This window comes from Kogia breviceps, chromosome 13, assembly GCF_026419965.1.
Source record: "Kogia breviceps isolate mKogBre1 chromosome 13, mKogBre1 haplotype 1, whole genome shotgun sequence".
Taxonomy (NCBI): domain Eukaryota; kingdom Metazoa; phylum Chordata; class Mammalia; order Artiodactyla; family Physeteridae; genus Kogia; species Kogia breviceps.
In genome coordinates, this window is record NC_081322.1 from 65,635,855 (window position 1) to 65,662,188 (window position 26,334).

Here is a 26,334-nt window from a genome sequence, read left to right on the forward strand (position 1 = left end):
GAAATGCCCGCCTTCAATGGCCAAAAAAGAGCAGCAAGATAATTAGGACTTTAGGATTAAGAAAGCACAGTGTTCGGAGGTAATGAGGAGGTTGAGGGTGACAGCAATTCCTGGGCTGCTGTCAGATGGGATATATGAAGAGGGATGGAGCTTATGCTTGATGCAAAGTAGGATACCTTTATTTCCATTAAAGACTTGAATGTACAACAAACATCAAAACTGACTGGCTTTTAAATTACTTTTAAATCCCTTAGTATCTTAGTCAGTTTGCAATAGCAGATTACAACAGACTAGATGACTTAAGCAACAAATGTTTACTTCTCATGTTTCTGGAGGCTAGAAGTCCAAGATCAGGGTGCCAGCATGCTCTTAATGAAGGTCCATGTGGTTATGTCCTCACATGGCCTTTCCTTGGCATGTACACAAAAAAAAGAGGGAGAGAGATCTCATGTCTCTTCCTCTTTTTATAAGGGCACTTATAATCATGGGGGCTCCACCCTTAGGACCTAATTTCCTATTTACCACCAGCAAATACCATCAAATAGGGGATAAAGTGTTTCGACAAAAGAGTTTTGAGAGGACACAAACATTCAGTCCATAGCGCTTGAGAATATGTATTCTATTCAGGGATCTTTGGATTGCATCTTAGGTTGAGTTTCCCAGAAGTGGACCCTGAGATAAGGATTCATGGGAAAGTAGTTTATTAGGAAATGTCCCTAGGAGAAACTGGTAGGGGAGTGGGATTGAGCAAGAGTGTCAGATCAATATCTCACAGGGCATAACTCTTACTCAATCCTGCAGTAAGTAAAACCATCCAGAGTAAGGCAAGGGTTACAAATAGCTCGCAGGGGATGTAAATTCCCGGGAAGTTACAGCTCTTAAGACCAACAGGCTGGGCAGCCTGAGAGTAGTCCTCTAACAAAGAGCTGCAGGTACTGGTTGGTAGGAGTGAAAGCACCTTGAGGGAAGGCCCTTGTGCAAGAAAAAGATCCCATAGGGTGTGGATGGTGCAAAAACAGCAAGTTGCAAGAAACAAAAACCCACCCAAGGTAACGTAAGCAAAGGGGTATCTCAGTTAAGATTTCATTTGGCTGCATATAATAAAAACTGGATTCAGCACCCAACCAAAAGAGTTTATGTTTCTAATAAAATAAGAAGTTCAGAAGATGGCAGTCTGGGATTGGTGTAGCTGCTTCCTGATGGTATCAGTGAACAGTGTTCCAGCTCAACCTTCTTGCTCTTTGCTTCATGCTTGCAAGACGGCTCTTCTACCTCCGGCCTCATGTGTGCATTCCTGTAGGAAGAAGAAGAGGAACAGAAAGAAGGCCATATGTGTATCAGGAAAACAAACACCAGAAATCTAGAGCAGCCTTCTGATTATTTTTTATTGGCTCTGAGTTGCATAATTACCTTTAGATGTAAGGAATTCTGGGAAGTGGCATATAGCTCCCCTGAAAAGACTAACTTTTCTTTTAGTAAAGAAGAGAGAAAGGACAATGACTGGGCATCCAACAGGGGATTTTTTTGCAAAAATACAGTGGGCCATCTTACGCGCATCCAAGGACAAGACACGAGCACAGCTTGGATTCCTGAGGGAAGGTACCAAAACTGGCCAATGAGGAGGTTGTGTTTTGTAAGTTAAGCCTGAATAGATAATGCAACAGTTGCCACAGTAGCCATAGCCCTGGAGAGAGGAGGGCCCGCGTGTGAAGACGATGCTAGGACCCATGGTGGGTGCCTGTCTGCTGATCTGGTCGTGGAGCCCATTTCTGGGGCTCTGACACAAATCTTAAATCTTTGGCCAGGAACTGCTGGAGCTCAGCTGGTAAAACTTTGTCAGCAAATGATTACTAAATAAAAAAAGACACATGGGCATTGTAATAAATATCAGTGAGTTACTAGATTTCTTCATAATTTAAAATCTCTGGTTTTGAAAACTGTTGCAACATTGCCAAATAAATATCCACAAGCCTAGAAATAGAAATTAAATAAGATATCACATTTGATGGAAAAGAACACTATTGTCATATGAAGCATCAGATGAACCAATTATTAATGACGAAGATAATTTTAAAATTAGTTTTCTCTTGTAATGGAAGATACAGTGATAGAATACATAAACAGGTGTTTGAATTATATATAAACCATGAAGTCAGATTTCTGTATAACCTCCACAAGTTACAGGAAATATAAGAGGAAATGTTAACATGCCATTGTTCAAATTTACATTTAAAATTAGATCCAGACTTAATGAAAGGGATTTGTATGAAGGATTACATTTTTTAAGAAAAATTGTGCAGCAATAATCATCAGCTCTAGATGTACTGATATTTGTATTTCAAAATAAATAATCAGAAAATTTCCCCAAAGTTTTCACAGCCTATAAAATACTCTTAACAGCTCCAGTAACTGGAGTTATCAGAAGATAGATGCTCCTCAAAATGAAAAATGTTCAAAAATCATTCACAATCTTGAATTTTCCAAGAGCACCTCACATTGCTTTCAATATCAATTGAAAATGAAGTTGCTAAAAGTATAAATTTTGATGGCCTAATAATTATGTTTGCAGTAGTCAGCCAGAAAAGTCTAATGATCAATCAAGCCATCACACTAATAAACTATTATTTATTGTGTTATATAAGATTGTGACACAAAAAAATATTATTATGTTCATTTTGTAAGTTCAATTTGTAAATGATTCCTATGTGTCACTATTATTCCCTTGTTATGGACTGAATTCTGTCCCCTGCCCCTAATTCATATGTTGAAATCCTAACCTTCTATGTGACTGTAGTTGGAGACAAGGCAGTTAAAGAAGTAATTAAAGTTAAATAAGGTCATAAGGCTTGGGCTCTAATCTCATAGGACAAGTGTCCTTATAGGAAGAGGAAGAGACACTCAACATCTCTCTCTTTCTGTGTGCACAGAGTAAGGGTTGTATGAGATACACCAAGAAGGCAGCCATCTGCAAGCCAGGAAGAGAGGTCGTACCAGAAACCCTAGTGGCACCTTGATCTTGGACTTCTAGTCTCCAGAACTGTGAGAAAATAAATTTCTGTTTCGTAAGCCACCCAGTATATGATACCTTGTTAGGGCAGCCTTAGCTGTCTAATATACCCCTATACATTTTATAAATAATTTTAAAGGAAAAATCTTTATATTTTAGTACCTTTAGTGGCATTTTCCCCCTTGCTTTTGAATAAGGGGGTCCACACTTCCATTGTGTGCTGGACCCTGCCAATTATATAGCTGGTCATTCTCTGAATTGAGGTCACACTCTGCGTCTCTCCTAGGGTCTCTTCTCTGCTTCCTTTCTCTCTAGTCAGCTTTTCATGGTTGCATATAACCCAACAAGGCCACTTCCATCCCGACTCTACATGACCTTTTAGGTCAAGTGCTCAACATCAACCCATTAGTTTCATCTCAGAGCCCTGACTCTATATTTCCAAGAGAAAGAATCTAACTGGCTTGGCCCGGCCTATGGATTTGTTGGTCCAGTGTCAGGTATCCACCTCTTCCAACTGGCTGGGGCCACACATGTGTTCCTGGCTGTCCAGGCCTCCAGCTGCAGGAGCTGAGATGGAAGGTGATTCCAAAGGCTGAGGACTGGGCTTGTGCTCTTAACTGAGGCAACTAAAATGCATACGTGGGGACTTCCTTGGTGGTCCAGTGGGTAAGACTCCGTGCTCCCAATGCAGGGGGCCCGGGTTCAATCCCTGGTCGAGGAACTAGATCCCGCATGCATGCCACAGCTAAGACCCGGTGCAGGCAAAATAAAGAAGTAAATAAATAATTTAAAAGAAACAATAAAATGCATATGGGGAGGAAAACTGGCTTCAATTCCAAGCTCAACTTCTTTTCTAAGGGTGTGTACCATCTTCACTCCTAAATGTAACCAACCTCAGTTTAAAAAGGAAAAGCAGAAACCATTGCTCTGTGCTAACAAGTATTTCAGGGCTGTGTTGCTCAGTTCTCCATCTACAAAGGACCCATTAAGAATAAGATTAGGTGGAAATTTTCAACAGAATAATGCAATGTCCGTGAATTTTTAGTTGAGGGTCCTCAATTCATTCCAACATGGATTTTTGACATACTGTCTCATTTAACATTAAACTGTATTTGAAAAAGTTAAACAGCAAAGATATAAATAAAAATAGCAACATAAATATTTTCCAGTGAGATAAATTTTAGTAACATTTTTTGGTTAGATTCATAACTATAATTTTTAAAATGTACTAAAATCAGGAGTCTTGCTATATACATTTCCAGAAGCAAACTTGGAAGAGTCCTGTTGAATTAAAAGTACAAATTAAAATCATTGATTACTGACAACTACCATATGCTATCACTTATATGTGGAATCTAAAATATGACACAAATGAACTTATTTACAAAACAGAAACAGACTCACAGACAAAGAAAACAAAATTATGGTTACCAAAGGGGAAGGGGATGCGGGAGTGATAGATTAGGAGTTTGGGATTAGCAGATACAAACTACTGTATATAAAATAGATAAACAACAAGCTCCTACTGTATAGCACAGGGAACTATATTCAATATCCTATAATAAACCATAATGGAGAAGAATATGAAAAAGAATATATATATATATAACTGAATCACTTTGCTATACACCAAAAACTAACACAGCATTATAAATCAACTCTGCTTCAATAAAATAATCACCGATTACCAAAAAGTTTAATATGGTCACACTTTAGTTACCTAGAATTCAGGCTTATTGACAACTCCTGCAATCTGGAACACAGCAATGGAACAAAGTTCCCTGAGGTGCTGAGACAGCTCTCACAGAATCAGTGCACTGAAGCTCATTTGCTTTAATTGTAGAAGAGGGACCCAGTCAGAGCCTGTTCACCCTTACTTTATACACTCTCTAAATAATTTTGATTTTCTGGTTTGCCAGCCCATAGCAGATTAAAACCCAAAATTTATTAGGATAGTGGAAATAAGTGAATGGAAAGCAGAAACGCTGCTAAAACATATAAAGTGATTATTGACGTTGGAGAGGAAACTGAAAGAAGGAACTGTAAAATCACAGTAGTTTGGAGACAGTTAATGCACACATGCATCCATGTAGCATTCTCACATACATTTAATAAGCATAAGCTGAGTGCCTCCTATTAGCCTATCACTGTGCCTGGTGTCCAGGATACAAAGATTGAAAACTCAGTGCCTACCCTCAAGGGCTTATAATCCAGCATTAAGACTGACAAATAAAAATGTCATTATGATATAGTACGGCGAATGGTTAAATGCTGGATAAGACTGAGCCCAGGGCCATGAGCCAGAATACCTTTAAAGTGTTCCAGGTGAGACGTGAAGAAGCCCTAATTAAGACAGTGGAAATGAAGAAATGTGTGCGAGACGAAAGATCAAGGAGGTAGAATTTCCAGTTCAGGATGACTGATTAGTTGGGAGAGGTGAGGGAGAAGGAAAAGTCAAGGATGGCTCTGAGATTTCTGGCTGGCATGAAGAAACAGTGAGAGGCTCCAATCCCTCCAATAAGGGCATCACCTTATTACAGCTGACATTTTAAATGAAGACTTGGGAATCATGACATAAGGTCAGGGAAGTGTGAAATCCATTTAGTAGTGATTTTCTGTATTGGGGAATAAAACACCTCATTGTAAATGAACGGTATACAGAGAAGTCCTTGTAAGTTCCTTGAGGGCAGGACATACATGATTTATCCTGGTGTCCCCAGTGCCCAAATCTGGTGGATGCTTAATAATAATTTATTTATTTGACTTATAGAAACCAATTTGAATCACTTTGACCTTTTTTAGTCATCTCCCTTTAGGGAGTAAGATAAAACGGAGGAAACTTGTAAATGTCTTTCGTGCTTGAGCAGATAGCTATTGGCTCCAGACATAGTCTTCTTTCAAACAGAATTTTTCTTAAGGCAACTGAAAAGTCTGTGTTGTCATATTGGATCAGATCTTCTGAAGACCCTGGCAAGTAGCCTTTCCATCTCCTTAGATTTCCAGTGGCTTTTACAAAAGTAGCAGACACCAATTCGCTCTCTGATGCTGTAGGATCTGGAGGGACACAGGCAGTGCCACCTCAGGGCAGCGGAAGTGGCCCTGTGTACTCATAGGCACTCTGTGTGCTCACAGGTCCAGGGATAGGTATGCAGCAGGAGCCTGTCATTCCCTAAATGCAAGGAGGCCTCATTCAGCCTTCCAGACCAAGGAGGTTCCTCATGGGTATCTATTCAGAAAAGAAGCTTATCTCCGAGTGGCAACTTGTAAACAATTAATTAAGTCAAGATGCACTTAAAAGAAAAGCTCAGAATTAGGTCAGGGTTGGATGAAGGGAAAACACAGTCTAGACGCATTATGGAGATTCTCTGAAAATAACTGTTTTCGTGATTTTAATCACTGACATCTACTGGAGCAATGTAATTTTTCTTTTATTTGAATGTTTAATTTTGGAAGTTAAGCCTGAGAAACAGAAGCGTTTTATCCTTTATCAGATAGCTATGAGTCATGATTGATACATATGAAAAAAAGGAGTTATAAAATCTCAGTTGGCTTTGAAGCAGGAACAGAAACAAGAGAAAATAAGAATCACATTGCACAAGGAAAAACAACTTCCCCAAACACTCCTGAGAATGTTCATCCTTGCCCATGAAATATAGCTTACTCTATGAGATCGCTGAATTTGTGAGATCAAATAGCAGATTTTGTCACTACAAAATCTCTAGTTGGATAAACACTATACTGCAAGGATATGGGTGTGTGCATTCAAACGACTCTGGGCAGTGGGCCTTCTTGGTCTTTATGTCTTATTCTTTATGTCTCTCGGTTGGAAGAGCCATGCTTTTATTTCTTTTGAAACCCTCCCTCCCCGCCCCCCGCAAGCAGATGGGATTTTCTGTAAACCTGAAAGTTGTTCAGTAAGTGTGGCTGGCTAGTTGACAGGTAGAGGTGAACCGTTCCCACTTCAGCCACCTCTGGGTGGGGGAATCATTCTGGAAGCATTTAGCTGGGAAGGGGGCCGCCAAGGAAAGGGCGCACGGCCTAGCTCCCGGGGGCAGAGAGAGGCTGTGGGGGGACGGAGGACTCATCACCTCTCCCTGGACTTGCTGTCCCCGACCAGGGGCCGTGGGATTGTGGGAGGGCTTGGTCAGCTCAACGCTCACCTGGGAGCAGGGGGGGCCTGTAGACAGGCAGGCAAAGGAGGGGCCTGGCGGGGCGGCAGGGTACGGGCGGGCAGCGCGCGGTGCAGGGACTAACCCAGTGCCGTTTCTGAATGCAAGTGGAGGGGCGCGCTGAGAATAGACTCTCCTGTTACGAACGGCTCCTCGTCCTTAGGGGAGGGTGATGAAGCCGACTCTCCTCCGGAACGACCGTGGGACCCGAAGGAGCCAGTCTGGGACGTAAATGTCGGTGGCTTTGCCTGCTGCACTTCACGGAAGACGGCCGGTGCGCGCTGCCTTCCCGCGGTGAGCCAGCCACCTCCCTGGAAGCGGAGCCGCTGGAGCGCTCCGCGGAGGGAAAGGCGGCCGGGGCTGCGCCTGCTCGCGACTGCTTCCCACTCCGGCTTTCTCCGAATCCTGACCCCGGCAGCAGCGTGGAACTCAAGTCGGCAGATGCTCAGGGATGTGAAGACGGCTTGGGCGGCTCCGCAGTTGAGGGCGTATGTAGGAACCAGAGGCGGGAGCCTTCTCTGTCAGAGACATGCCGAGTTTATGCATTCGGAGAAAAATTCTGGGCTTGTCTGAAATGTTGCTGGGGGTCTCCAAATTTAATCCTTAGGCGCTGATTTCTATACTTTCCCTGGAAATACAGCTATGACTCGGAGATATTTATGTTCACTAACCGCCTTATCAGATACGTAGGATCTTTAATAATTCTTTTCTATCACACCTACCACCTAGCCTTGAATGCTGTTTAAAAGGCAGACTTATTGAGCGTTAGGGCCCTTGCTCTTACAAATATAATTGCATTTCAGATTCTAGACAAACCAAACATGGCTTCCTAAGAGAGCATCTGTTTATATCTAGCAGTATTGAAATATTCAGCTAATTTATCCCACTTACAGCTACAAAGTTTACTTTGGTTCTTTTAAATAGTTAAAATTAAAGGTTCCCAAGGTTGTATGAGCTCCTTTTTCTGGGACTGAGTTGAAGAGCTATCATTATTCTTCAGGTGGTGGACCGCGCTGTTTCCTAATTTCCAGCCTGATAGACGTCTCAGGGGACGATGCACGTTCAGCGTGCTCATCCGGTTTTACTTCCTAATTTCAAATACATTTTTGAATGTTCCTGTCTGAGTTTATACACTGTGCCTGTCCTTATAACATTGTTGGAAAGAGGTAGTTCATTTAATTCTCACCGTTCCATCCTAATTATTTTTTCTGTGAGTCTTTGGTCTTTAAAGATGCGAGAGCTAGAGGCCTCTCTGTTCTTGAGGGCGCTGCTCATAATAGGATTGCCACACTTTTAAAAATGTCACAAGTGATACATGACCTGAAAATGAGAAAACATGTAAGCAGAAAGAAAAACAATGCATTCTTATATGCATATTTATAAAAAGTATTTATTAAAATGTATGTGTATATTTGTAAAAATGTGATACATTTCATCACTTTTTAATATTTTCCTGATTAATATAATGTGAACATGTTCCTTGATTCTAATGGTTGCCTAATTTTGCCTTGCATGGATGTAACAAAATTAATCTTTTTTTGCTGGAGATTCAAATTATTTAAAAATCTTTGCTACGGTCAATGCGGTGATGAACATAGTTATATTCCTGGGCATTTGCTCAAGTATTTTGCAAGATGAATTTCCTGAACCCAGTTTCTTTTTGACGGTAGCTCTGCTCATGGCCTCAAGTGGCCTCTCCCTTCAATGGGACTTGATTTTGCCAACACAGAAGATTTGGCCTCTACTGGATTCTTCATATTTGTTTTCCTGATCTCGAGTCTTCATTTTAGTTGCTGTATCTCACTTTGGGGTTTTTATTCCTTTACTAGAGTTTACATGGGGCTTGTCCAAAGTTATATTTACAATATCCTGTTCCCTTCTACCTCTCAACGTGTTCCTTTGCTCTCTCTTAGAATGCCTGCATTTCCCACATTTCTGTCCTCGGTTTCTCTTCTTTGTCGTCTATACTCTCATATAGCTAATTCTCCCCCGATTCTAACTTCTGAGAATGATTAATGCTTGAGTTCTGTCCTTTCCCCTAAGCCTTCCACATATATTCTCAACTAGCACCTTGGCACGTCCACATGTTTAGCTACCTCAAACTTAGTATTCCCCAGATTAATTTACTCCAAACTCCCAGCAAAACAAAACAAACACAAAAATAAAAAACAAAAGCAACCCAACCTGTCTCCCACCAAAAAGCAAAAACAAACCCCAAACAACTCATTTTCTCCTTCTGTACTCTCTTTTTTAAAGTGAAGGTGACCTCTATCTACCGGCACACAGTGGTCCAGATTCAGTCAACTGGTGTTTGTTGACTGCATCACATCATATCAGTCTCCTGCATAAAACTTTCTGGTGGCTTCTCATTGTCATTAAAGTGTAACCCAAACGTCTTACAGCTGCCACATATGGTCTTCATGTGATATCACTTACATGTGGAATCTAAAATATGGCACAAATGAACTAGTCTGCAAAACAAAAACAGACTCACAGACGTAGAGAACAGACTTGTAGCTGCCAAGGGGAAAAGGGTGTTGGGGAGGGATGGACTGGGAGTTTGGGATTAGCAGTTGCAAACTCATATACAGAATGGATAAACAACAAGGTCCTACTGTGTAGTACAGGGAACTGTATTCAATATCCCATAATAAACTAAAACGGAGAAAATATGAGAAAGACTATATATATACGTATTACCAAATCACTTTGCTGTCAGCAGAAATTAACACAGCATTGTAAATCAACTACACTTAAACAAAAAAAAAAAGCTCCTGGTTTTTACCTGCCCCCTGCCCTCATCTTCTTCCAGGTTTCTATTGGTTCAATATGTACTACCTGCCTTCTTTCTGACCTTCCCTTCAAACTGCAAGTACATGTACATCCCAGAGACTTAGCACTTGCCCTTCCCTTGGCCAAGAACCCCTTTCTGGATTATATTTTTGGTTTGGTAATTAAAAACTTATTGTAAACCCAAGGAAGGTCACCTATTCTACTATGTTTTCTTCTGAAAGTTTCATAGTTTTGCATTTTAAATTTAGGTCTGTGCTCCATTTTGAGTTAATTTTTGTGAGATGTGCAAAGTCTTTGTCTAGGATACTTTTTTGCCTGTGGATGTCTAATTGTTCCAACACCATTTATTGAATACATTATCCTTTCTCAATTCAATTATTGAATTGCCTTCGTGGCTGGATCAAAGGTCAGTAAACTACATTTGTGTGGGTATATTTCTGGGCACTAATTCACATAATTTTCAAGATTCATTTATTCATATTTTCCATCAGCAAATATTTACTGAGAAACTACTATATAATAGACACTTATTTAGATGCTAGGAACATAGAGTGAAAAAAAAGGTCAGAATCCCTGCCTTCAATATTTTGGTCCACTTGGCCCTATGAAACATCTTTACTCATGAAACTGCTAAAATCCAAGCTTTGATCAATCCACTATCAGAGATCTTAACTTTGGATCTAAACTGAGACGTAGCCTCACTGAATACAACTCACCGTACTTGAAAAGAGTTCATGTTGATATTTTCCAGTATTCTCATTGACTTGACCCAAATTGATCAAGTCAGGTAAATATAATTTGAAACCTTAAAAAAAAATCCCTGCCTTCATGGAGTTTACATTCTAGAAGTTAAGTAATATATTACATGTAAGAATAGTTTGAGTTATTCACATTCCTTTTCCAACTAAGTATAGTGTGTCCTTAAATGCCCATGTCTTTGCTCACACTTTCCCATGCACTTGCTTGTTCATCACGAGTTTGAGCTGAGTGTTGCGCACTGTTCAAGGTGCGAGGCTATGAAGATACACCCTTCCCTCCCATCTCTGTTCATTCGATTCTCACTTTCTCTAGCTACTGGAAAAGAACGATAATATGATATTTAGACCTAGGCATACCTGAGACCTTGAGTACACTAGGAAATGAGATACTGGCTAAGTTGTATTTACCAGCTTACTCCGATGCTTCCAGCAAAGAAACCTCTACTTCAATGCTAACTGCCTTGGGGTTTTCTGTATAATTGGAAGGAGAACAGATAATATTTATTCATGTTGAAGGGTGATATAGGCAATGTTTTCAAAGTGTATACCACTCTTAACCTGTCATTTATTTGTACTTCTTTGATACATAGCTGTCTGGACCTGGTCCCAGAGTCGGAAAGAGATTTATGGAAACGAGATGGGTTCTGAGCCTTATTTGTGTGAACTGTTCCCTTTTCTGACAACCCAAAACCTTCATTAAGGAAAAAAAAAAATGATAAAAGAGACTTGCTTAGGCAGGATAGCAATGACAAGGGGAAATAATTTTTAAAAAGACACTGGTTTTTAGACTCGCACTGGTTTTTTGTAAGGGAGAGAGCTCAGAAGAGTCTGTCTAGTGCCGAATGCTTCAGGTGGGAATTTTTCTTTTCTTTTCTTTTTTTTCCTTCAGTACGTGGGCCTCTCACTGTTGTGGCCTCTCCGGTTGCGGAGCACAAGGCTCCGGACGCGCAGGCTCAGCGGCCATGGCTCACGGGCCCAGCCGCTCCTCGGCATGTGGGATCTTCCCGGACCGGGGCACGAACCCGTGTCCCCTGCATCGGCAGGCGGACTCTCAACCCCTGCGCCACCAGGGAAGCCCTCTTTCTTTTTTTAAAAATATAACGCTTCACTCCTTATTTTGTTATTTTTATTAAAAAAAATTCTTTTTTGGCTGCACAGTGCAGCCTGCAGTATCTTAGTTCCGCAACCAAGGATCAAACCCGGCCCCACGGCAGTGAAAGTACCAAGTCCTAATCACTGGACTGACAGGGAAGTCCCCCAGGTAAGAATTTCTAAGCTCTTGTACATCACATTCAGGGAAAGGCACTGCTTGGCTTGCCTTAGCTATCCACAAAGGGCAGGTCTATGGCAACTTATGAAAAACAGGATGAGTGACTAGCTAGTGAAAAGAAAAAGGAGAAAAAAGGGGGAAATAAAGAAGATTCCAAATATTGTTTTTTCATAGTAGACATTTAGAGGCAGAAGAGAACTTAAAGACCACCTATGTCAACCCCCAGCCCCATGGAAGAATCCTCTCTGCAAAAGCATCAGCAGAAACCAGTGCATGCTTGAACCCTTCCCATGACAGGGAACTCAGTTCCTCATATGGTTACGAATTAAGAGCTGCCACTTAATTATAGAAAGCCCTTCCTTCCTTGGAACTGAACTCCGCCTTCTAGCAACTCCCAAATATGTGTCCTAATTTCATTCTCTGGAGCAATAAACACGTGGCCAACGTCCTCACTCATAGAAACGTCCTGTGCATGTGGCAGCTGTTGGGACTTCACTAAACCCTGGATTCGCTCCACACTTCCCCTTACGTCCTGGCTCCTGGACTCTCTTTGAGCTGCTTTCTGGTCGTTCAAGTCTTTGTTAAAATGTGATGCTCTGAATGAACATGCACTCTCGATTTTTGAGACTGGGGTTAAGATGATGTGGGTGGCTAAGAAGAAATATTAGCACATCTTAATTATACTTCTGTTTATACTTCATTTGGGGGAAAGTTAAATGTTTAAAGTTCATCATTATGCCTGGATTAAAGGCGTTTCCACTTGAAAGTGTTGTTTAAATTTGTAATTTTGCACAGTTTTCATTTTGGAAGCTGCTGGCAACAAGCTGGCTGGAAATATGGGACTTAGGAAAAGCAAACACGTTCTATTTGCCCATGGTCACTAAGCAAGTGTAACCAAGGCAAGCTTATTACAGAAAGGAACAGTTAGCTGGAGTGTAAAGGCAGAGCATTTGAAAGTCCTAATCCTTCTTCTTTGCATACTAAAATCAGCAGAGATCAACTACTAGCTGCTTCATAAGGAAGGGATTTATTTACACTATGTAATTTTTGTCAGTGGGACTGCCTGCTTGCCTGCCTGCCTGACTGCCTGAGATCTTTTTAACTCATTATTACCTGTAAGTAGGAGAAGGTGCTTGCATTTCAGAAGTTTGTGTGAATCACGTGTCCTCCTCACTTCCTGCCAGGGCTCAGGTATTCACTCTTTGAATAATCATGGCAGTTCTCAGCCAAGGCACGCCCTTCACCACGGAAACCCAATGAATCAATTGGTCAATAGTTCTCTTCTGTTCAGAATTTTAGGCATGATCGAATCTTGGGAAGATCGGTAAACAGAATATCGTCATAAAATACTTGCTTCCGACTTGCAAGGGAAAATGTCTAAGAGCGATCATCATTTCAAATAGCTTTACCAATGGTACAAAGCTGACACTGGTTATGGAACCTATGAGAATGACACAAAATTCGGGGGCTTTGGGGTACCATTATTGTTTTCCTTAATTAAATATACACACATTAGAGGATATATAAAACATATGTGCGGTTTAATCAAAGGAATACACTGTTTCTATCATGTTTAAGGAGCCTGTTACTAATTCCACGGAAGGTCCCGTGAGCTCTGTGCACTCCCATCCCCTTCAGTCCGCGAGGGGAATCCATGATCCTAAATTTTGTGTTAATCATTTCCTTGCCTTTCTTTATAGTTTTACCATGTATATATGCCTAGTGTTTAACTTTGTATTTCTTGAGATGGTATGTAAATGGATTTTTTTCCTCTGTATATTCTCTAGAAATCACTCTTTTTGCTCAACACGCCTGTGAGATTCACGTTGCCATGTGGAGGTGTAGTTCCTTCCTGTCCACAGCTTTCTTCCGCTGATAGATAAACACACTCATTTTGTGTCAGGCACTGTTCCAAGAACTTTCAATATATTGATTCCTTTAAACCTCCCACCACCCTAGGAGGTAGGGACAATTATTATCCTTATTTCATAGATGAGGGAAGTTGGTCCCAAAAGGTTAAATAAATTGCCTAAGGTAAAGTGGATGAAAAATGTCGCCTGCCATATCCTGACGGTGCATGCCGAGGTGTTTCAGGATGGCGAAAAGCAGGACATTGGCCATAGATAGCTCAGGTGCATATCAAAGGAATTATTTCAATGAGCCCAGACTCTTGCATCTTCCCAGACATGGAAAAGCACTAAATTCATTAACTTGATATGTCTGGTTTTCTTTAATTAGCAGTAGTCTTTTGATCTTCTGATTGATGGTGTGTTTTTTTAAAAATTTTTATTTTATATCGGAGCATAATTGATTAACAATGCTGTGCTAGTTTCAGGTGTACAACAGTGATTCAGTTACACATATACATGTATCTATTCTTTTTCAAATTCTTTTCCCATTTAGGTTATTACAGAACGTTGAGCAGTGTTCAGTAGATTGGGATGGATTGGGAGTTTGGGATTGACATGTACACATTGCTATATTTAAACTAGATAACCAATAAAGAATTACTGTATAGCACAGGGAACTGATCAATATTCTATGACTGGAGTTTTTTTGCAAAAACTCTTCTATAGCCTGGCTCTTCTCTTACCTCTTCGGAACAGTCTATAAGAGTTATGTGAGAGGCTGCCTCCTGGGCTTCAGTCCTCAGAAGGTCTGCCGAATAAAATATAATTCTCACCTTTTAGGTAGCGCAGCTTTTTTCAGTAGACAGTCCATATATCCCTTTGTTAGTCAAATGCTGCCAAATTCTTTTAAAAGCACAAAGTTGACAAATTTAATGAAGATCCAATATCCCATGCCTCCTTTTGGGGGGGGGGTTGGGATTAAAATCCCCACTAATTTTTTTCCCCCTCTCACATCAAATGTTCTGAAGCATCTGCATTTCAGATCAATTTCAGATTGGGGAAGAATGCACTTGAGGAGAAGGAAGAATAATGTGTAAACTATCTTAACCCTCTGAGACCTCTAAAAGCAGTGGCTAATTCATACGTCCCACAAAAGTCAGTTTCAGGGACAGGCAAATGGCAGATGGTAGTTACCCCCAGCAGTGTTCATTGTCTCAGTGGCGTGGGCGTGAAAACACAAACACAAGCCATATGTCCATCCTCTGAATTGGTGGGAAGCCTCCAAATACCACTTAATCTAGACGACAGATTGAGATGTCGAAAAGAAATCTGTTGAGGAAGTAAGGGAGAAAATGCCTCCTCTGTTTCCAAATTTAGCAAAGTGCCAGAGACAGGGTTTTAGGGAAACCCATGAAGAGGCAGCCTTGCCTGAGGACAGAAGGAGACTCCTTCAACTGGCACCAACACAAAGTAACCCCTCCCGGAAGGGAGCCTTGGATGAAGCAATGCTTTCAGAGCCTTAACCTGCCATCTTTACTGGCATTCAGAAATCAAAACCACCTGGAAGATTTGTTACAGTCTAAAACTAGTAAAGTACAAAAGAAATCTTGTGGCTGCCATAAGCAAAGGAATCTGGAGGAAAATCAGTGATAAGCATGAATGTTTATCCAGGATTTACAGTGAAAGCCAAGATTGCCTTCAAGGATCTGTCACTGAAGATCCTGAAGACCTTTGGAGGAAAGGTGGAAGGTGGTCAAAACTAAGCACAGGGGAGTCCGACACCCTCAAAGGGAAGATAAACGACCATCTAATAGTCATCCAGCCACTCTGCAGAGGCGGTGATTTCCAGGAAATAACATTTTGGAGAGGTTCCGTTTTCTTTAAAGGATTCGTATCACTTTGCTCTTAATAATGCCAACTTTTGGTTGCTGTTTGACTAAAAAAATTTTAAAGCGCTAAGTTTAGAAAAAATAATTCATCACCTGTCATGTCAGTAGTTCTAGTTTGAATAAGATTGGTGCTTCATAAAGTTAATCTAAGTATAGTTAAGACAGTTTTACATTTTCGAGTGAGTGAAAAGAGCAAGTTATAAGAGTTCAGTAGGATCCCTCTTTTGAGGAAAAATAGATACATAAATGTATTGAAAGTGTCTGGAAAATTCTACTCCAGGGTTTATCAATGTGGGCACTATTGACATTTTTGTCCAGATAACTCTTTGCTGTGGGGGCTAACCTGGGCATCGTAGGATGTGGAAGAGTATTCTTGGCCTCTCCCCACTAGATGCCAGCAGCACCCTCTCCCTAGAGTTGCGACAACCAAAAATGTCTCCAGATATCACCAGGTGTCCCATTGGGGACAAAATCACCCCCAGCTGAGAATCATTTCTCTACCCTAAGATGTGTACAGTGGTTAAATCTGGGTGGGAGTATTACAGGTAATTTTAATCCCCCCCGCTTTATCTCTAGTTAGTTTGTAATGAATATGTGTACATTTATCTTCTACAGAAAAAGATAAAATCTAGTCTTAAAATACCCACAACGATTGCTCTATTTATTTATTTATTTAGATTGTAAAATATTCTAAGTTTATTGGCTGAACTGCAACTAGCCAATAGGCTGCTTGAAGCTAAGCAGTAATATATCTTGCTGGTAATTTGTGTGTAGTCACACTCTTCTTTTTTAAATTTAAAAAAAAATTATTTATTTATTTTTAAATTTAATTTTTATTTCATATTGGGGTATAGTTGATTTAGAATGTTGTGTTGGCTTCAGGTGTACAGCAAAGTAATTCAGTTATACATATACATATGATTTCTTTTTCAGATTCTTACCCCACATAGGTTATTATAGAATATTGAGTACAGTTCCCTGTGCTATAGAGTAGGTCCTTGTTGATTATCTATTTTATATATAGTAGTGTGTATCTGTTAATCCCAAACTTCTAATTTATTGCATTATTTATTAAAAATTGTAGGCACATGTTCTTGAGCAAAGTCTTTGAAAAACCGTGGACAGAAGATGTATGGAAGATATAACGTGGGGAACCACAAAGGAAATAGAAAAGTTTCTTTCCAAGGTAATTTAGCAAAAATTCATCTCAAGATGTGGGATGGCAGTGTGTGAGCCAGAAAGAATTTGATTTATGACCCAGGTGCACTGATCCATACTGATGGAGCCCTCTATTTGATGTTCTCATTAGATTTACCATGTGACACAGACTTGCACTCTGGGCTGTACAAATAGTTTTTCCCTGCACTGATTTCCTTTGAGTTGAACTCAGCCTGGGGGCACCCGATCTTCCCCATGCTGTAGGCTGAGGGAACAAATGTCCCTCTTCTACTTCCTTCCCATGTGCAAGATGTGGCACTAGGTTTCATTCACTTTGTAGTAGAGGGTATTTTTATTCACCCAGTTGTTTAGAATTTATGGGGTATGGACATAGAGCCACTAGCAGACATTTTCACGTGGAAAAATCACCTAATGTGGAAGAGGTATGTAAAATCCTAAAACTGATGAACAGCTAGTGAAAGGATGAAGGTGCTGGTCAAAGATTCTGAAACCTCAACTTCCCAGCTCCACTGGGACCTCAGGCCTAGGGATGGAATCTAATGAGGCCCCAGAGGATGAATTCTCGGAGCTGCTGAGGCTCTGGCCACAGAGGTGACAGGAAGCATGATGCTTGTTGCTCACAAAGGTTGACTGCATCGAAGAATGTGTCACCTTTCCCCCACAAGACATATCTACTGTACACTCACATTTGAATATATATATATATATCTGCGTGCATTATGTATGTTGCAAAGTACTAAAGAAAAAAAATTTTACAAAGGCTCAATACTTCTGATATGCTTAGAATGATAAGAGATGTGAAAGCAACTCAGAATTAGATTCCCTTTTACAAAACCACAGATGGATTTCAATCTGAAGGCATAAAGTAGGAAGCAAATTACTCTTGTACTTTTCGGTAAGAGAAACAAAGAGAGGTAAACTCTGCCTTCGAATCAAAATAGTCATATGTCTAAATGGCTTCTTTTCCTGGTGTTAAGCACATACTCTGGCAGTTAATAATAATAACAAACACATAGCACTTGCTATGTGCCAGGCACCGTTCTAAATGCCTTCTATGTTCTAACGCTTTTTCATCCTCAAAGTAACCCTAAGGCTGTTGTTATCCTCCCTACAATGAGGACATTGTAAGACATAGTAGATGCTCAATAATAAGCCAAACAATCATCAATCATTTTATTTTCTTTTTGCTCTTAATAGCAACCCATTCTTTCCCACTCCTGAATTTCCTTTATAGTAATAATAAATTTGTTCTTCAAAACTGGCTGTTTTGAAGCAAATTGTGAAGGAGATGGGAAGAGTTAGTGGAAATTAGCTAGGGTAGTATTGCTTTATGATATACGTTTGTTCCCACAGTAAATTATGTTAAAATTTTAATACACTCTCTTACATATTTATTTAATAATAAATTTCTTCAAATTTAGCAGAATCATTTTTACGAAGGTTGAGAAGAACAGAACACTCTGGTTAATAGAATTATGCTCTAAATTAAATCACTAGATCAGAAGATGTTTGGATTTGTGGACAATCTGAAAAGACCATGACTTCCGAATCCATCTCTCTTACCAGGGTCGCCTGTCTGTGCCAAGAATATACATAAGAAAATACGAATGATATCTGTTTTCCTGAAAGAGCATCAATGGATCATGAACTCATGATTAAAGCAAACATATGCTAAGGTAAATCATATGAAATTGCTGTCTCTGCAGGTCAAAAACAGTCAAATATCAACAATTTTATATGGTTCAACTTAACAGATTCTGTCATATTTTAATACAATGTGACTATCGAATTTAATTTTCTAAGCAAATGATGAAGGAGATGGGAAAGGTTACTGGAATTTAACTAGGGTGAGATTGTTTTATGGTATACTTTCATTCCCACAGTAAATTATGTCAAATACACTCTCCCTTACATATAAACTCAACTTATTTCTTTTGTATGTCTTTATTTATTGATTTTAAGATTATGTAGGTATGGGATATTCATTCACACATATTCCAAGGAATCTCTAAGGCATTGCTCATTCAAATAGAATATTTAGTATTATAATAGTAACAGTGATTCAGCTACTAAACATATTCTAGTTCATAGACTATCTAAATATCTTTTGAAAAACACATATCCAGAAATAAATGTACTGTCCTATTATAAAATGTGGCAATTTTTTTTCAGGTTAATTCCCTACTAAAAAGCCTCTGCTAGTTATTGAGAGGACATTTTAAATTTTATTTATTTATTTATTTACTTATTTATGGTTGTGTTGGGTCTTTGTTGCTGCGCGCGGGCTTTCTCTAGCTGCAGCGAGCGGGGGCTACTCTTGGTTGTGGTGCGCAGGCCTCTCATAGCGGTGGCTTCTCTTGTTGCAGAGCACAGGCTCTAGAAGCACAGGCTTCAGTAGCTGTGGCTCGTGGGCTCAGTAGTTGTGGCTCATGGGCTCTAGAGCGCAGGCTCAGTAGTTGTGGCACACGGGCTTAGCTGCTCCGTGGCATGTGGGATCTTCCCGGACCAGGGCTCGAACCTGTGTCCCCTGAACTGGCAGGTGGATTCCCAACCACTGTGCCACCAGGAAAGGCGAGAGGACATTTTCTGACTATAAACTAATAACAACAATTTATGTTTACACTCCAGAACTTCTCCTAAAGTATTAATATGGCCACTTAAAGTAGCCCAAAGCACATGACATCAAGATCTGTGCCTGATTTATTCACTCTGAACATGGATTATTATGACTGAACAGTGGGTTAGGTCTTTAAATGTGACCACTTCCCACCCACTTAGTGGTATTTGCATGTTTTAAGTATCTCATCATTCTGGCAATAAACCAAATTCTAAAAAAGTAGCACTTATACAATGAATGGTCTTCATGAAGTATTTTTTACAGTGCTATACACTTGGTAAGGGCCCAGAAAATAACTGTACAAGTGCTTGTTAGAAAATCATAAATAAAGAGGCCACAGTACAGCCACCTGAATAAATTCTGCATCCAAGTTGGCCAACATTTTTGAATACTTACTGGGTACCAAGAGGGTCAGCCACTGCACTCTGGGTGCCCACCATCGGTGCGGGAGACCCACACGCACAACCCAGCCACCCAAAGGGGGCAGAATGAAACAAGCGCTATGAAAATAGAAGGAATAAGTAATTCTCACTGACTCAGAAATCTGAGTAAACTTCTGTCTCCGGTACTTTATTGTTCGGTCACTTATCTGTTTGCACTCACGTGTTTTGTAACAGTAGAGGTCTGGCAGAGGCAAGTTTGAGAGTTAGTCTTCCATTTGTACATATAATCCCCATTCCTCCATGAATTGCATGAGATAGGCTTCATGTTCCTCCAGGGTCTTGTCTGGAGCCTGATCCTGGTAGAGTCTAGATAAGAGGCCCTCCTCCTTGAGTCCCTCAGACTCAGGATGCTTACATTTCTCTGAGTCATGTTCAAAGATGGATAATGAAGGTATACACAGCCTGCCAGTCCGAGGGTCCCAATCGACCAGTGTGGCCAATGGTTCTGCCTCGGGCCCCTCCTCTGTGTCCACATGCCCCTGCGGCAGGTGGCCCAAGTCTCTGAGCTGAGGGGTATATGAATATGGTAGTGTTTGTGGACCCAAGTCTGCTAAAGTTGCCTGTAGCTCAGGTAACTTTCCTTGTAGGGACACTTCCTCCTGCAAATTGAACTCCTGATCTCCAGGCCCCACAGAAATGTCACTAGTTCTTATGTCACATTCATACTCGATGACTGTTTTATCTGTGGGCATTGTCCTGCTGGGTGGCTCTTGCTGGCTTAAGGAGGTCCCTCTGGTGCTTTTCTCAGAGTCATACACAATGTCCACCACATGTGAAGCATAGCCCAGGTTTTTTACCTCCACTTCCTCCTGATGGGACTCCTGGTCCTCGCTGGGCTCATTCAGGTCTGATGCATCATTGCTTTTTTCCATTACACTTAGATCCTTATGAGAAGTTTTAGAATCCTCCAAAATATTGAGGGTGATAAAGTTAATCACAATTGTTTCAGCAGGTACAAAGACTCTTCTGTCAAATTCATTTCCATAAATCAAAATCTATAGAGAGAAGAGAATGGTTTTCACCTTTTCACTTTAGAGAGACATTAAAAACAGCTGTTAGATCACTAATCATTAGAGAAATGCAAATCAAAACTACAATGAGGTATCACCTCACACCAGTCAGAATAGCCATCATCAAAAAATCTACAAACAATAAATGCTGCAGAGGGTGTGGAGAAAAGGGAACCCTCTTGCACTGTTGGTGGGAATGTAAGTTGATAAGGCCACTATGGAGAACAGTATGGAGGTTCCTTCAAAAACTAAAAATAGAACTACCATACGACAAAGCAATCCCACTCCTGGGCATATACCCTGAGAAAACCATAATTTAAAAAGTCATGTACCACAATGTTCATTGCAGCTCTATTTACAATAGCCAGGACATGGAAGCAACCTAAGTGTCCATGGACAGATGAATGGATAAAGAAGATGTGGCACATATATACAATGGAATATTACTCAGCCATAAAAAGAAAGGAAATTGAGTTATTTGTAGTGAGGTGGATGGACCTAGAGTCTGTCATACAGAGTGAAGTAAGTCAGAAAGAGAAAATCAAATACCGTATGCTAACACATATATATGGAATCTAAAAAAAAAAAAAAAAAAAGGTTCTGAAGCGCCTAGGGGCAGGACAGGAATAAAGATGCAGATGTAGAGAATGGACTTGAGGACACGGGGAGGGGGAAGGGTAAACTGGGACGAAGTGAGAGAGTGGCATGGACATATATACACTACAAATCGATAGCTAGCGGGGAAGCAGCCGCATAGCACAGGGAGATCAGCTCGGTGCTTTGTGACCACCTAGAGGGGTGGGAGGGAGACACAAGAGGGAGGAGACATGGGAATATATGTATATGTATATGTATAGCTGATTCGCTTTGTTATAAAGCAGAAACCGACACACCATTGTAGGGCAACTGTGCTCCAATAAAGATGTTAAAAAAACAAACACACACACAAAAACAGCTTAGTTAGAATCTTTACTGTCCCCAGATAGTTGTAAAGGCCTATTCTTACCAACTCATGGAAGTGAAAGGTATGTTTGGAATACGCGGGAAAACTCCCTCAACCGGAGGCAAGGGACCCAAGATGCATGAAATGCAAATGGCAGTGAAAAGTGGCTCCCTGGCTCCAGTCCAAGGATCGGGTGTGACTGCCTCTTCCTCTAACTGGCTGAGGGAATTCAGGGGGCTTATTTAATTTCTTGAGCCTCCTTTTTTAAATTCTGTAAAATCTGAATTTCTGCTGTGTCAGGAGCGGTGAAGACTGAGAGTTTTTGAAATTGCTTTATTAATTCTAGTTTACTATGTGTTTATCAATAAGCCATCCTCTGGGCTACCAGCTCTTCTTTGCATATACTCTGCACAGGAAATGCGGAAGGGCATGCAAACTAGTTGTAAAGAGAGAAATAAGCACATGAAGAGAGATGGTTTTACTTACTTCCCCCGTACACCAAACTAATCATGCTATCATAGGGCCCCAAACGGAAATTCATCTGCCAATTTATAGCAGATAGAGAAACTCTGAATCATGTCAGGAAAACTTGTTCAAGATTAAAGTTTCGCTGGCAATACATGGAAGGTGCCTGTTTCGATCGTCAATGATGAGTTATGTTACAATTCTCATCGCCCACCCTATGATGTGATTTCATTTAACTACAAAATAGGCACTTCAGCGTCTTTCTTTTACAAAAATTTGGGTTTCAAAAAGTCACAGGCTGTCAGTTCTCCTGTGCTTTTTCCTCCTAGGAACGGTCTCCCTACGTCATTAAAAAGCTTACTCTGAAACCTAAATGAAGGCAGAGCAATAGAAACATTTAAAAACAGAACTAACAGGAATGCATGTGTGTATTGTGTACATGTGAACATGTATTTTGATAATTCCCAAAGAAACAGTTTTTGATTGTTAAAATATACTCAGCCTTGGGAAACCTCCAGTACGTGGTCCAGAAGCATAAGGTTTGTTCCTTCTTTTCCTTTCTTGCTTCTCCTTTGCTGTGAATGATTAAAGCCCTGGCCGCTTTCCCCCTAAACGTGTTTCCATTCCGTGTCTGTCTCCAGCCCTCCATCCCCCTCTCCTCTTTTAGACTCTCATCTTCTCTCTCCTGGACAACTCCCAGAGTCTCCTAGTTGGGTTTGTTTGTTTGTTTCTAGTCTTCCTCCCCCTCAACTTGTCTTTAACACTATCCAGTTGTATCTAAAACTCAATATTGACCATAACGATCCCAACTCAAAACCCTACGGAGTTTTGCCAACACAATGAAGCCCAAGGTCCTTAGAATAACTCCCCAATTCTCCCATTACCTGGCCTTACCCCCTCACCCTCCAGTCTCTTCTTTCATAGCTTCTCATCAGGAACCTTATGGTTTTGCAGTATTGTATGTTTTCCCAAACATCCTCCTACCTTTGCCCCTGCTGTTTCTTCTTCTTGAGGTAGGTGCCCTAACTCTTACTGAACTTTCATGACCAAGCCCGGGCATGAAACTCCTCCTGATCCTCCACGTAGGGTGCCAGCGCCCTTCCTGTACCCGCAAGAGTCCCTAGAACCCACTTTCATCTTAGTCTTCACATATCCTTTAAAACTTCTAGTCCCCATCTAGACTTAAGCCTCTGGAGGGGCATGGATCATGAGAGTTTATCTGTGGACCTCAAGACCTAGTCTGAACTGTTCCATAAATATAAAATCTTTGTCAAAGTTCAGGAATCTTTCTCCTTGGTTATGTCACTGAGTTAGTCTAGTACAGCAAGTGTTTTTAATTCATCAGCTCTTTAACTTGAAACTCACTCTGCCCATAAAAGGAACGGTATCGGTTCTAGAACCTCCTTTTCTATCTTCCTGGGGGTGTCATAAAGCCTCCTACCACTCTAGGCACTCACCAGATTTGCTGGGTGTTTCTCTTTGCCGACATGGGTGTATCTGTACATGGAGTAGCACATCACAGAAAAAATAAACACAGTAACAGATATGGGCAAAACATAGCAGAAGATGATTTTAACCTTCAATGTTGTTGCTTGATCTGTAAAAAGAAAAGTGGGGTGGGGTAGACAGTTGTGATTTGGTGGGGTAGGAAAACACTGGTAACGTCAAGAGGCTTTGGCGAGATCAGGTACTTTTAGGAATTCAGTTTTCTCATTTATAAATTGAGAAGCTTGAGCTAAGTGTTAGAAGGGATCTCAGGATTCTTACTCTCTCTGACAATAGGTGGCCTTAAGGAACCATCTGGACTTGTCTCCAACCTTTACAGCAAGGATGCCTTATCAACCCAAGTCAGCAGATATTCCAACACTTTATATCTGGCGATGAGATTCATGCGGGTTCTTCTATTTGCAGGAAAGTGTGCCTGATACTCAAGCAACTCACAGCGCTTCAAACCAAACAACAAAACCTTCTTGTGAAGATCCCATTAAGCTGCCCCATGTTTCCATGCCCCTCATTCGACTCAATCTTTTCCACATATTCAGGACCTTGCCACCAATGTATGGTGTCATCTTCTGTGTGACAAACAGAACCATCCTTACACAGCTGGCCAGGCTTTCTGGTAGGTCTGGAGCTTGGGGATGTGTGGAGAGGCAGCTGAGCTGGTGGTGTATGCTGAGAATGGCAGTAGCTCCCTCCCTGGTCCTGCTGTGCCATAGGTTCATGACGAGTTTAAAAGTCCATAGAGGAATGAAAAGATATGGTGAGTAGTTTTAAGAAAAGTAGCCCTGGATCACCATGGATCAGACTATATACTTGCTAGATAGGACTCATTGTGACTAAGTTATATTTGTTAAGCTCCTGTGGAGTACTTGTAAATTATGAAGATTAAATTTATGCGTCAATCTGGCTAGGCCACAGCACCCAGTTATTTGGTCCAACATTATTCTAGATGTTTCTGTGAAAGCATTTTTTAGATGAGATTAGCATTTACATTAGGAGACATGAGTAAAGCAGATTACCCTCTATAATGAGGGCGAGCCTCATCCAGTCAGTTGAAGGCTTTGATAGAAAAAAGACTGATCACGTCCCAGAAGAGCGAATTCTGCCAGCTGATCACCTTCAGAAAAGAACTGCAACATAAATTCTTCCTTAGGTCTCCAGCCTTGCAGATTTTTAACTTACCAACCTCCAAAATCATGTGAGCCAGGCCCTTAAAATGTCTCTATCTCCATCTTGATGTGTGTGTATGTGTGTGTGTGTATATATATTTATATATAAAGATTATGTATATTGTGTTCTATGGAGAAGCCTGACTACTACAGCAGTGGAAAAAGGAGCAGCTTTAGCACAATTGACAAAAGTTCTAGGGCATTCCTTACATACTAATACAATCAGCCGGAGTGTCATGGGAGTATTCTAATCTATGCAGACGTTGGATACTCTTGATGCCTAGTCCTGGGAGAGAGCAGCTAAGTTACTGTCCGGTTAACTGTCTAGTTAAAGAATGGAAACAGAAGCATCATGGACTTGTGGTCAACAATAGCCAGTGGGAAAAGTCCAGGTACGGGGGTCCAACTGCAGGCTTTTCTATCCCGAGGAGCACATCTGTCAACAGGTTCCACATAGAAAGATGCAATAATGCAGATGTTGCAGATGGCTGAGCATCACCTGCCCCGACTTCAGGCTACAACTCAGTCCAGTCCTTTTTTTTTTTTTTTTAATTTTTATTGGAGTATAGTTGATTTACAATGTTGCGTCAGTTTCAGGTGTACACCAAAGTGATCAGTTACCTTATACATATATCCACTCTTTTTTAGATTCTTTTCACATATAGGTCATTATACAGTATTGATTCGAGTTCCCTGTGCTATACAGTAGGTCCTTAGCCGTTATCTCTTTCACACATAGTGGTATGTGTATGTCAATCCCAATCAATCCAGTCCTCTTAATACAATCCCTGGCCTCTGGACCAAACTCACCGTGATAAACAGAGACGTGACAACAATGACTGAAGGCACCAGCGCATGTTTGCAACAACCAACTAATAAACTGTATCTGTATTTTAGGAATTGGGGGATAGTGGAGAGCAGAAATATTTCAAAGACTAGTCCCAAAAGAGGTAATAGTGAATTTTTGAAAAAGTAGACACTCATAATGGCGTCTTGGAAAGGTATCTGGGGTGCTCTAACAGCTGGGATATCAAGAAAGGTCAGAACATGAAATGGTACCTTGTTATTACCTTTCCAGGACTAGTGAGACAGTTGGCTCCATCTTCTTACTGGGAAGAATTTCATTTAATCTGTACTTTAGTTGCTTTAGCTCTGCCAATGGCTTAAATGATTTCCACTGGGAATTCATTCCTACCATTTGCCCACTGATCAAGCTGTTAGTAAACAGAGCACTTTTCCAAATACAAAAATGATGTCCTCAATCTGCTGTGC

The 26,334-nt window shown here is 40.7% G+C and overlaps 1 protein-coding gene across 9 annotated transcripts in view; it reads right to left on the reverse strand.

The window, feature by feature from the left end:
* Positions 1–301: 301 nt before the first annotated feature.
* IL20RA (interleukin 20 receptor subunit alpha) overlaps positions 302–26,334 on the reverse strand; it is a 57,020-nt gene continuing 30,987 nt past the window's right edge. For 5 of the 9 annotated variants that reach the window (XM_067011318.1, XM_059083980.2, XM_067011320.1 and 2 more), the window contains 2 exons: positions 23,851–23,990; positions 19,877–20,970 (listed from right to left, as the gene is read on the reverse strand). In XM_067011318.1, the coding sequence (XP_066867419.1) occupies positions 20,179–20,970; positions 23,851–23,990 (932 nt within the window). In that variant the 3' untranslated portion in view covers positions 19,877–20,178. Of the gene's footprint in view, positions 1,295–8,207; positions 8,497–13,253; positions 13,309–19,876; positions 20,971–23,850; positions 23,991–26,334 lie in introns of those variants that run through there. The other 4 variants (XR_010836195.1, XM_067011317.1, XM_067011315.1 and 1 more) reach the window with 4 other exon arrangements.